At 40.6% G+C, this 12830-nt stretch overlaps 1 protein-coding gene across 2 annotated transcripts; it reads right to left on the bottom strand.

The window, feature by feature from the left end:
* Positions 1 to 298: 298 nt before the first annotated feature.
* On the bottom strand, positions 299 to 7545 carry was (Wiskott-Aldrich syndrome). Of its 2 annotated transcripts, none has more exons than XM_005810684.3 (11): positions 7274 to 7545; positions 6456 to 6596; positions 5729 to 5815; positions 5534 to 5630; positions 5205 to 5234; positions 5078 to 5107; positions 3600 to 3798; positions 3322 to 3497; positions 1427 to 1989; positions 606 to 717; positions 299 to 517 (listed from the first exon to the last, which is right to left on the bottom strand). In XM_005810684.3, the coding sequence occupies exons 1-11, from the start codon at positions 7370 to 7372 to the stop codon at positions 459 to 461; spliced, it is 1593 nt and encodes a 530-aa protein (XP_005810741.1). In that variant the 5' UTR covers positions 7373 to 7545; the 3' UTR covers positions 299 to 458. The 2 variants fall into 2 exon arrangements, with proteins under 2 accessions (XP_005810741.1, XP_023193727.1); XM_023337959.1 differs by having other exon boundaries at positions 3600 to 3795.
* Between the last annotated feature and the right edge of the window lie 5285 nt (positions 7546 to 12830).

The raw sequence follows: 12830 nt of genomic DNA, 5'->3' as shown, positions 1-12830 counted from the left end.
TGACTAACACAAATGGGTCCCTGTGTAACCTCATATGCAAACCCCAGGGAGACAAACTTGTTAGAAGTTCCCAGACCTTATGAGCAACTCTCCACTCATTTTTTACATAAATTCTTCAGGAATTCTGATTATTTTGTTAAAACAATTTATTACCTTTAGATTTAGGTTTTTATTTTGCCTCCATAAATGAATGTGACCACATTCAAGGTCGGGTTTTCTACAGAAGATAATCAGGAGGAGGATCTGCATCCATCACTAATAATTTCTTCACATAATTTTAAGTAAGAAACGTTCAGCCTTTTTAATGAACCGTTTGTCTTTATTAACTCCAGCACAAATGCAAAGACAATTTTCCCATAAATACGAGTCGTTTTCCAGTTTGAAACGTCACATGTAACAGTTATTGAGCTTAAAACTAATATCTAATAAATTCAGAATCCGCAGCCGCCGGTGTTTTATCAGTCGTCCCATTCGTCGTCATCATCATCGTCATATCCTGTATCTTCTTCACTTTCATCTGCAGGAGTGAACAAACACACACATGAAGGGGTCTGTTCTGTTTCTGTTTGGGCTCAGTTTTCTTAAAAATGTTTACCGATGCTTACCGGAAGAGTGGATGACTTTACTCCTCTTCTGCATGACCATCATGAGGGCCCCAACGATGCCCTCTCCTCCGTCTGGCGTTGAAGGCGGCGGTGGCTCAGAGCTTTCTGTTACCTGCAAAAAGAAACACACATTAAACCGGTTTTATTATGCAAAATTCATATTTTTGCACATTTTTATATTTCCATTTGGGTTCCAATAGCTTCTAACACTTCTAAAACAGGCTAAGCACTAACTAAAAAAAACATCCAGTTATTGTTTTGGTCATTTTTGGTGTCTGGAAAATGACACAGGAAAACTCCCAGATTATTAAGTTACAAGTAATGGGAACTGTGCTGTTGCCTAGCAACACCAGCAAAGCCCAGCCTAGTTACCTAGCAACCCCGGTGGAACTCCAGCGCATTTGGTCAGCTGATTTAACCGCTGTATGCGCTTTGCAATGGCTGCTGGAAAAGATAAGTGTTTTGTTGTTGAATTACTACTCAGAAACCACTCGCTGCATTCTTTTTGATTGCACAGAAGGCTCCACTTCTGCTTTTCAAACATGTACAGTTGTATAATTGTCCATCGTTTGCAACCATTTTGACGTGTGAGTGTAAACGTTGAGTTGGGGGGCGTGGCCAGCAAATTATTTGGATTTAAAGTGACATAAAAACATCTGATCCTGAAAGGAGCAGAGCACTGAGCAGACTAAAATCTCGTTATCTATGAATGATTTTATGCAAAACCTGTTCAAGGAAGCATAGTCAGTCACCTTCATGTTTGTTTATGGATGGAAATTTAATTCAAAGTGTAAAAATATGAGGAAGGGTTTATTTTTTACTTTTCTGAGACTCTTTCCAAGTCGGATCTGATCGAGCAGGGCGCCTCTGCCCTCTCCTCCTCCAGAGGAGGAGGATGAAGGAGCAGGTGGTGGAGGCGCGCCACCGATCTTTGGAGGAGGAGGGAAATCTGAAGGAGCAGAAGCTTGAGAAGGCGGAGGTGGAGGAGGAGGAGGAGGAGGAGGTGGCGCTCCTCCCCCGCCACCCCTGCTGGGTGCAGAGGGGACAGGAGGTGGAGGGACACCCATAGAGCGAGGCTGGCTGGATGGCGGCGGAGGAGGTGGCATGCTGTGGGAGCCCCGTGAAGATGGAGGAGGTGGAGGGCATGAAGAGTGGGCTGGTGGAGGCGGTGGAGGTGGGCCTCCTCTGCTTGTTGGAGGAGGAGGTGGCAGGCCGCCGCGGGATGGAGGCGGTTGAGGGGGAGGAGCTCCACGCTGCGCCTGGCCTGGGATGGGAGGCAGGGGGCCAGAGCGACCTCGGGAGGGAGGAGGAGCTGGGGGCCCGGGGCCCGGCACAGGAGGCAGGGGCCCCTGTCGGCTGGAAGGAGGAGGTGGAGGAACATCACCTGTGACGTAAACCGAAGGTTAGAAATGAACCCGGTTAAAAATGCAGGATGTAACTTTAATTAAAAAAATACAACTCTGGGAAAAATTAAGAGATCACTTAAAATGATCAGTTTCTCTGATTTAACTTTTTATAGGTAAATATAAATGTTTATTCTATGAACTACATACATGTCTCTGAAATTCAAGGCAAAAATTTGGTATTTATTTGCAGAAAATGAGAAATGGTCAAAATAAGAAAAAAGATGCAGTGCTGTCAGACCTCAAATAATGCAAATAAAACAAGTTCAAATTCATTTAGAAACAACAATACTGTTATAATAATGTTTTCACTCAGAAATCAATATTTGGAGGACAAACCAGGAGGTTTTCAGTCGGGTTCAGTGCAGTGGGCTCTTAGTTTTTACCAGAGCTGAATGTTTTTACATATTTATTAAAACTTCTCCTAGAAACTACCAATCAGAACCAGAAGGAGGGACTTAACGCTGTCAATCATTCATATGAATGGCTTAGCACCACAATACATTAAAGATCTGCTGTTGTCATAGCAACCGTCCAGACCTCTCAGGTCTTCTGGTTCTGGTTCTGCTCTGCATCCCCAGAAGCAAACATGGAGAAGCAGCATTCAGCTTCTATGCACCACAAATCAGGAACATCTGGAAAACTGCAAAGCAGCCGAAACACTGAGTTCCTTTAGATCTAGACTAAAAACTCACCTGCACAGAGTTGATTTTGAAACATAATAAACAAAAAATTAATCAAAATTTAGATTTTTAACAACAAGACTTAGCAAAATGTAAAGATTCAATTGTTGACTGTGTGTTTTATGATTTTGTATTTTTGTGTTTTTATTATTTTAAGCACTTTGAAATGCCTTGTTGCTGAAATGTGCCATACAAATAAACACTAATTGATTGATTGATTGATCTGCTCACACCCCCCTGGTCCTCTTCACTCTCTGCTACAACTTCTTCCCGACTGTAGCTTCTGCCATGAATGCTAAGGCTAATTAGCATAGCAGTGACAGTGGATAAACGTTTTTTCTGTAACAGTAAGTTGTTTCTCTGCCATTAGCACATTTAGCAGCGCATACACGGGCATGAGTGACAGCGCTAAGGCCTTCCTCCTGGCTCTGATTGGTTGTTTTTGACAGGAACGTTCATTTATGTCGATTTAGAGGATCTTTTCACAGATTATCTGTCACAGTATAGTGACAGTTTTAATAAATATGTTAAAAAATTATTTATTTTTTTTTTATAAAAGTTACTGTAGCTTTAGTTTCAGCCTTTGGGAAGCAGAGGATTAATTACAAAGGTGGAAATAAAAAGTCTGACCTCGGTTCACCTCCCTTTTCACGGCCTCCATGCCTCCTGACTGCTCTATGACGTTATAGATCAACTGGGACGTCTGTTCATCCTTCAGGTCAGACATGGAAATGCCCGCCTGAGATAACAGCTTCGACAGATCCGGGTCCAGGTTGTTGGGGTCCCATCCTACATGCGTTACATGCCTGTCAGAAAAAGAAAAAAAAGAACAAGCAGAGTCCATCTGTGAATGCCAGAATAAATTAATTTGAGACATCTGGTTGCGTTTTAGGAGCTCAAATCCTTACTTAAATCCACTTGGTGCTCCTATGTCCGCCTTGGAGATCTTCACGCCTTTTTTCTTGTCCTTTTTGCTCTTTTTTCCTTTGATGGAGACGGCTGAGGGAATGGCAGGGGAAGGCATGGAGCGGTAGCGCGAAGACTGGATGTCCGGGTTCTGGATGTCCACTGTGGCCATGTGGAAAGATGCAGGGCTGGGAGACGCTGCTTTAGGGAGAAATAAAAGCTTTAACATTAACACATATGGACAGAGTAACAAAAATTATATGTGACAGTGGCACTACTTTAAAATATCGTTACTCAAGTAAAAGTAAAACGTATCTGTCTAAGAAGAGGAACTGAAGAGTACTGAGTAACTGATCAAAACATCAATTGATTAATATTTTTAAAAAATAACACAATCAGACACAACAGGATATAAATTATGTGAAAATGTTGTTGTTTTAAAGACCAAAATGAAAATAATTAATTTAAATAATTACAAAATCAGGTAAAAGATTTTTTCCCCCCCGAAATCTTTCAATATAAAACTTATAAAAGTTTAACAAAAAACTGCATGTGTGTGTGTCTAAAATTTTGGTTAAAAGATTTGTGTTTATCAATCATTAGGTAGATAATCCAGAAATTTTACTCAAGTAATAGTAGAAACACTTCATAATAAAATTACTTGATTAAAAGTAAAGAATACAGCATTGTAAAAATACTCCTAAAAGTATTTTTTCCTCAAAACTAATTAAGTAAATATAACTAGCATACTACCCAACTCTGGGTCTTAATAATAAAAACAAAAATTATGATAAAATATTTCAGATGCAGCCATACTATCTACTAAATAACCTGTAAAACAATAAAAACTGAACTGATATATTCTAATAGAAATGTTTCGGACATATTATTAAAATTTTATTGTTTGCAAGGCGACTCGCAAACCTGACTAAGTAAACTCAGCAAATGGCCCAAATATTCTAATAAAATATTATAATATGCTACAGAAACATAATGAAAGTTTCCAACTTTTAAGTAAAATAAACAAAAATCTAGTAAAATTATATTTAATCATTCTGACATTCGAGAAAATATGATTTGGCTCAGCGAGCAAACGAAGCAAATGTTCGGACGACGTTCAGCAAACGTTGTCTGAACGTTCAGACAGAACGTTCACTCCATAATATAATTTTTCTTCTTTTGTTTTTTTACTGTCATTTAATTTAATTTAATTTAATTTCTTTAAAACGTTTATAGCTGTTATTATTTTTATTCTTTTTTTAACCAATTTTTTCTTTTTTCTTCTTATTTAAAGCGAATACTTCTGAATGTACTTTGTACGTCTTCCTGACGTTTTTATAAATGTTGCTTTACGAAACTACCAAAACGAAGTTAGGCGCTACAAAGTTATAAAAGTCTCTGGGTTATCAAAACACACAAAAACTTTAGTGTTGTTTTAGTAATAAGGCGAGGAGAGCTATGAATCATGGGAGATACACACCAGGTGGAACAGGGGGGAGGGAACTTCTGTCTGCATCGATATGGAAAGAGAAAACACGTAACATGTTTGTGATGCATGTTTCAAATAAAGTTTTAGTATTAAACATCCGGTCCAGGGTTTATCTTACCATTCTTCGGTGGGGGGCGCTGTTTCTTCTCTGTCGATTGTAAACAAGCCACCATTTTGGATCACAGCATCAAGGATGTCACAACAGCGCCGTGAATGCACAGAATTAAATAAAAAAAAAAAAAAGAAACGCAGAAATAAATGAATAAACAAGTAAAATAAATCTGTACTATCTGTATGATGATGTAACACCAACAAAATGTTGATTTCACACATTAAAAAAAAACCTAATTCCTAAAGAGGACAACTTGAGCTTAAATGTTTATTTTTTTTCTAAGAGTAAGAAATGTTTTTGCCCCTCTGTGCAGTGAGGAAGTTGTTCATGCTGACCTTGTCGGTTGTGTCTTTGGTTGATTTTCTCCATGATGGTGCTTTGGAAGGCGTCCGCTTCCTGTTGGTCCGTAAAGTTCAGCCCAACCTGACAGTCCTACGAATGCACATCGAATCAAACACATTATGAAGAAATTTGGAAGTTGTAGAGAAACCTTTGACTTATAAATGCAGAATGTGCAGGGAATGTCTTACATCTGCAGCAAAAGTATGAAAGTACGGCAGCGGCGTCGAGTAAACAAGCTGGTTGTAGAGCTCTTGCTCCCAAATTTGCCTACCAGCCTGAGGGGAAAAGATTTTAATCATCTGTCAGGTAAGCTAGGTAATTTTAATTATAAAGCACATTTTCAGCAGCAAGGCATTTCAAAGTGCTTTACGTGAATTAGAAGAAAACACAGACAAAACCAAAAGAAAGACAAAAATGTAAAAGTATAAAACTACATATACTGTAGGTTCCTCATGTTTAAGAATAAGAATAATTAGTTCATAAGTTATAAACCAGTAGCGGTTTATTTGGATTCTTGTTCTGATAAAACTAAATGTTGGTTCCAGTTGTTCTGGGTTTAGTTCTAAATTTATTCAGTATAAAGCTAAATGTTGGTTCTCCATGCCTGGTTCTTGTCCTGGGTTAAGTAGATGGTACTGTTTAAGTTTGTTCTAGATGTGTAAACTAACAGGAGTTTCTCTTGGTCTCATTAAAAGTATAAAGCTACATACTGGTTTAATGTTTAGTTTATAGAAGTAATAAATTAAACAGTTTTCTGTTTTAAATGTTGGTCTAAAGTAAAAAAGTACTCCACAGTTTGTAAAAGTAATGAACTTTAGTAATTTGTGTGAACTATTTGTGACTTTTCAAAAGGAGAACTTAGTGGAAAACACCTAAAGATGAGCGTGATTTGCTGGTTTTTGGTTGTTGTCTGACCTTCAGGTCGAACATGCGTATGAAGTAGGAGCGCTGAGGGTTGTCTTTGACAAAGCAGAGCACTCCAGTGTGCTGCAGACTCCACATGGCTGGGCTGTGAGGCAGAGCCATGAACAACTGGGCCACTGCTGTGGCCATCGACTACACACACACACACACACCCACACACACACAGAGAGAGAGAGAGAGACGTTGGACACAGTTTAGAGCTGATATGACTTGTTAAGGCATTTTATTGCAGTTCAAATGTAAATTTGCAGTTTGGCGACGATGATTAACTTCCTCCTCTGCTTTCATTTGCTCTGATAAGTTTTTCTTCTGTTTTCTCTGTCGCACCTGCTGTTTTCAAGCTTTGCAGGTTTTTAAATCCAACAGAGAAACTCTGAGCAAATCTTTACTTTAGTGGATTAAAAAGAATGAAGAACAGACTAACTTCTGCTCTGCTGCGAGACTAAACACAGTCATGAAATCTAATTTTGACAGAGGAGGAAGAATCGATTCAGCCACCATTTCCTGTTACAGCTACCCACTTTCTTGATGACCCAATGTAAGAAAACGTGTATTTACATCCTTTACTAAAAAAATCATTGCAAAAATAAACGCCCGATGTCTTTTTTTTTCAGAAACTAATAGCTAAAAGTCAAAAAACTGAACTTACAAGAAACAGATTCAAATATGTAACCGTTAATTTAGCGATTCACATCAGGATATGACTTTAGCTACTTCAAAAAGAAGAGAATGAGACTGAGTAAAGCCTTGGATCAGAAATGAGAGTAAATTATGAAGCTTATCCGCCTCCCTGTCAGTTGTGAACTTACAGCACACCTTCTGCCCAGGAGCTCCTCCAGCTTCTCATTCTCCTGTTGGCTCAGCAGGGAGCTCGGGATGCTCTCCGGTTTATTTTTCCCACGGCTCATTTTCCTTCTCACAAATGCTCCGGTTTATTTGAAATTAATATCTCCTGCATTTGCTAGAAATAAATAAAAACAACAAACAAAAACGTCCTCACAATGCACTGCCAGAAAGGAAGTTTCTCTTCTCTGTTCTGTGCACACATCAGCTCAAAGCAGGAAACGGACAACCACACTTCTCTAACCCCCACTTTTCTTCTCTCGCTCAGAGTCGATGCGCAAATCAACTTGTTACTTCCATTTTTAGAGAGTGAGAGAGAGAGAGAGAGGCAGGCGGTGTGTGTGTGTGTGTGTGTGCTCTTCTGCTGCCAGTGCCTTCATTTTACAGCCATGCAAACAAAAACTTTTTATCTCAAACAGTTGAACATAGAGTGCATAAAAAGGGAAGTTTTTTTTTCACTGACAATAAATTAAACTAAACTTTTCCAGTTTTTAGAGAGATTTTTTTTTTTTAGCTTTTAACAAAGTGGAAAGTTTGCACACATTTCCTTAAATATTTGTAAAGCTATCTTTCAATAAACTGCATGATTTGGAGTGAATTATTTTTTGGTATTCTTCAAGAAGCTTTTCACTACTGCTTGCTGCAGCTTTGGCCGATTCCCTCTGACAGAACTCATGTAACTGAGTCGGATTTGTTCAAACTCGTTTAAACTTTGCCTGCAAACTTTCAGAACTTTGTTCTAGTCAAATGATTAACCTTGTTGCCCTTTAGGATACTTTGTAGTAAATTCAGCTGTAGGCTTGGGCTCATTGACAATTTGAAAAACCCATTTGTGCCGACGCTTCAACTTCCTGTTTGTCTTACTGTGTTGCACATTATGTTCTTTCTTCTTCACCAGAACCCCCTGCAGGAAACAATTATGCTGCCACCACCGTACTCTACAGTTGGGATGTTGTTGTTTTTAGGCTTGCAAGCTTCCTAAATTTTCCTCTAACTATAGCAATGGTCACTGAGACCAATAACTTTTTAATAAATGTCTATAAAAAATAAAAGGTCTTTATCTTTGAATATATTTGCAAACAGTAATCGCGTGATTTCAGACTGCTTGGAATAATGGCTTCTTCCTGTTTGAGTGGCCTTTAGGTCCACATGTCCGGTAAATGGCGGGCATTTACTTACCTGCTAGCTGCTTGCAGGGTTTGCCCAAGGTAACAATTAATGATGAACATCGACCCGAAGCCCCAACAAGTAGCTGGAGAAAGGTTTTAAGATGTTCGCCTCCTTATACACAGATACGAAGGTGAGTTTTACTTTCTTTAAACTTTGTGGCCAACATTAGCTTTAGCTTATGTGTAGTGGTTATAAAACTATTTTAGACAACCAAAAGGGAAAACAAGATCTAGTGATCTGCGATCGTTATTTTGGTCTTTCAAGTTCAGTGCTACAGACAGATACAGTAAAGGGTAGCCTAAGTTTAATAAAGTTTAAAAACAATGTATTTTTCTTTAATGTCACTTTTCCGGGTATGTTTGGTTATAATTCTTGAAAAGTTCAACCTTTTAGATTTTAAGTTATGAGGGTTTAATCATTCGAGTTTCGATTGGTTTTGTCTGATCGGATGTAGGGGAACGCGACGCTTCTGCTCCTCCATTACAACACTGGAGACGAAAGCAGTGACATCGTGTCCGTGTTTTTATTATTCCCCTACAGGTAGAGTTCGTACTACCTATTACAAGCCTTAAAAGTTATTGATTATGCTTGTTTAATGAACAGGGAGCGTTGTGGTGACTGTGATAACTAGCCTAAGAGCTACTATACTCACCTTAGCTTCCTGGTTAGCTGCGTCCTGTGTGTGCTAAGTTTGTTTTACTGTGTTAGCATAACCAGAATGGGTGTAATGTTTACTCAGTATGTGACAGTGTAATGTCTGAAACTGTTTTGAAATATTACCATTACAACACTGGAGACGAAAGCAGTGACATCGTGTCCGTGTTTTTATTATTCCCCTACAGATAGAGTCCTTACTCATAAGGGGCGTAACATTTTGGAGGCACCGCGCTGGGATTGAGTGAGACAAAGATTGACTTCTGCTAGGACCAGACGTCTCCAGCTCTCATTCAGCTCCCCTTAACTTACTTACCCAGGCCGACAACATCTACTGGACAACTGTGTGGCAGTGTGAGTTTCTGCAACCGATGGCAACAGTAATCTGAGGTTAACCTAAAGTGCCAGGAGTGCTGCAACCAAGGTTTAGCAAACAAACTACTGCTACAACAGAACACTGATCAGCTACCACAACGAAGATGGAGTCAACCGAGGTAGAGGCATTACAGTTGGAGATAATCGGACTTTTGTGCACACTGCCTGCAGAAAGCCTAACAGAACTGTGTGATTTTCTCACCATTGCTGGGCCAAAATTTGAACATGTGACAGGAAAGAATAGAACATCGCTCATCTTAATGATTAGTAATCATCTACAGAGTGATGAGTTCCAAAAGTTAGAGGATTTGGGAATGTCAGCATTTCTCTGCTTTAGAGATAAGATAACTGAGCTCCAAGTTGAGGCTACAGATATCCATGTAAAGGAACTTAAAGCAGCACGACACGAACAGCAGAATGAATATGATGAGATACTAGGCACTACATCAACAAAAACCAGACCTTCTCAGTCTCATGTACCATCCCAAATAAAACATACTCACGAGGAGGATGTACATAAAGTTCAGACTGCCATGTCCAGCCTTGGAATTCCAGCTTCAGCTCTACGTCAGACCCCTGCTGTATGGCACAAAGAATTTAAAATATCTGGACAAATTGGAGACCCAGGACAAAAGGATCGCCTCACATTTTCCAGTCTCGCACGACAGATTGAGCATGGCCTCCTCAAAGGCTTTCCAGAGACGGAGATTGTTGATGCTGTCATAAGGGCCATTGTCCCGGGGATGCAATTGCGGAGCTACCTAGAGGGAAAAAATGACCTTACTCTCCCCACTCTGAGAAGAATACTGCGCTGCCATTATCAGGAAAAAAGTGCAACAGAATTATATAAACAGCTGTCATCAGAAGCACAAAGCGTTAAAGAGACCCCTCAGAGTTTTCTCATCCGCACTCTAGACCTACGACAGAAGATTCTGTTTGCATCACAAGAGTCAGAGTCAGGCTTACGTTATGATCCAGTGCTAGTGCAGAACATGTTTCTCCATACAGTTATGACTGGTTTGTTGAATGATAACATAAAACGTGACCTTCAGCCATCTCTAGAACAAGCTGGTGTTTCTGATGAACTGTTATTTGAAAAGTTAAATATTGCATGTGCCTATGAAAGTGAGAGGCAGGACAAGAAAAAAATGCACGCACCACAGCGATCTGTGACTGTCCACTCTGCTCAGTCTGACTACACCACCACTGAGAAGAAGGACAAAATAAGCCAGTCGAGTCACAGTAAGAGTCAAACAGATATTCTCTCAGAACTGCAGGAGATGAAAGCAAACATGACCCTGCTTAAAGATCTGAAAGCTGAAGTGTCTTCTATTAAAGAGTCTATGCAGCAGCCCTCTTATCTGCAGAGGCAGCACCCAAGCCCGGTATCAGAACCAGATTGCACACCAGCACAATCAGCACCAGCTTACCACAACTCATCACAGACACACAAGCCTGCAATACATCATAGTTACCATCAAGCTACTCCAGTGCAATACAGCTACTTGCAACCCCATCCAACATATCACAATTATTTACCACCACCCTCAGGACAACATGATCATCTTCCACCCAATCAGAGATATGGAAATCAACGCCCCCTCTCCACAACTTCACCACGGCCTAGGAGGAGGTGCTACGCCTGCCAGCAGGAAAATTTGGAGGACTGCATTCATTGCTTCAGGTGTGGCAGCAGTGAACACTTCTCAGCTGGCTGCAGGATGAGGAGATCAGGCCAATTCAGAGGGAGTGCTTTAAACGAGCAAGGGTTACCCCAGCGGGGCAGGGAGTGACCACATCATCAGCAGTGCCCCAACTCTGTGCACACTGTGGTGCAAGCGGGTTAAAGGTGAGACTGAGACAATGTTCATCTTGTAAAAGTGTGTTATACTGTTCCGAGAGATGTCAACATGAACATTGGACTGTACATAAAAATCAATGCTCGACAGCTTCCTGTAGTACTGTCCAAGCCACACCACGAAAGAAAACCCAAGTTAAATTTGCTCCACTAGTTGGACAAAAATATTTGGTTGACTGCTATATCCAAGGTCAGCAAACTAGGGCATTGTGGGACTCTGGCTCACAAGTGACTGTAGTCAGTGAACAATGGAAAGCAGAACATCTGCCACATGTGACTTTGAGAGGCATTACTGAGATCATTGAAAACAGTGATACTTTGAATCTCATTGCAGCCAATGGCCAAAACATGCCGTACTTGGGATGGATAGAAGTCACATTCAAGCTAGCTGCAGATGGAGTCCCAACAACAGAGGTTGTTGTCCCTTCACTAGTAATTAAAGGCAACAGTCTTGCTCGCCCTATTATAGGTTCAAATGTCATTGGCCTGATAGTGGATACAGAGCTGCAGCAAAGCAAAGACACCAATAAACAGCAGTTAATCAAAGCTGTCCACGCAGCTTTTTCTGACTTTGAAATGGATGATGCTGAAGTGTTTGTGGCTAGAGTTGCTGCTGAACAGCAATTTTTGGAATATAATGTCAAGACCACCAGAGGACAAGTACATGTCCCAAAACACACATCAGTAAAAGTAGAGTGCCGTGTTAATGCAACCCTCTTACAGGAGACAACTCTGATCTTCGAACCCAGTGTCAACCCACAGTGGTCGGAAGGCCTAGAGTTCACTGACACCCTCTTAAAACTGGAGAAAGGTACAAAATCAGTTGTGATTGTGGATGTGCAAAACCCAACAGACCATGACATAATACTCTCTGGAAGGTCTGTTATTGGGACAGCACAGCCAGTCCAAGCAGTTTACCCGACGACAATCTTTGAACAGCCCTGCTCCACGTCCCCATCAACAGTTGCTAATGTAGAGGTGAGGAAACAACAAACCACTGATTGTGACTGGGACCCCCCAGTTAATTTGGATCATCTCAGTCCCCCTGAAAGAGATCTGGTTAAACAGATGTTGAGAGAGGAGTCAGGCTCCTTTTCCTGTTCCGATGATGATATTGGATGCATCGAGAACCTGCGACTGTCCATCTCACTGAAAGACACAGAACCTGTGGCCAAAACTTACCTCTCAGTTCCAAAACTATTATACCAAGAAATGAAGACCTATCTACATGATCTGATCACACAAGGTTGGGTGCGCAAATCGAATTCCCCCTATTCTTCTCCAGTGGTGTGTGTCCGAAAAAAAGATGGAAGCTTACGCCTTTGTATCGACTACCGTGAGTTGAACCATAAGACTGTACCAGACCGCCAGCCCATTCCCAGAGTACAGGACATTATGGATGGCCTGGGGGGCAACTCATGGTTTTCGCTGTTAGATCAAGGTAAAGCTTACCATCAGGGGTTTAT

This window comes from Xiphophorus maculatus, chromosome 1 (assembly GCF_002775205.1).
Source record: "Xiphophorus maculatus strain JP 163 A chromosome 1, X_maculatus-5.0-male, whole genome shotgun sequence".
Lineage (NCBI taxonomy): Eukaryota > Metazoa > Chordata > Actinopteri > Cyprinodontiformes > Poeciliidae > Xiphophorus > Xiphophorus maculatus.
Note: the sequence above shows the minus strand (reverse complement) of the source record. Positions and strands in the feature narration are given on the sequence as shown.

Coding starts and splice junctions, on each gene's coding strand:
- was (XM_005810684.3), bottom strand. CDS start 7,372: ATGAGCCGTGGGAAAAATAAACCGGAGAGCATCCCGAGCTCCCTGCTG. Junction 3,498..3,599: donor GGAGCACCAAGTGGATTTAA/GTAAGGATTTGA, acceptor TTTTTCTGACAG/GCATGTAACGCATGTAGGAT. Junction 1,990..3,321: donor GAAAAGGGAGGTGAACCGAG/GTCAGACTTTTT, acceptor TTTACGTCACAG/GTGATGTTCCTCCACCTCCT.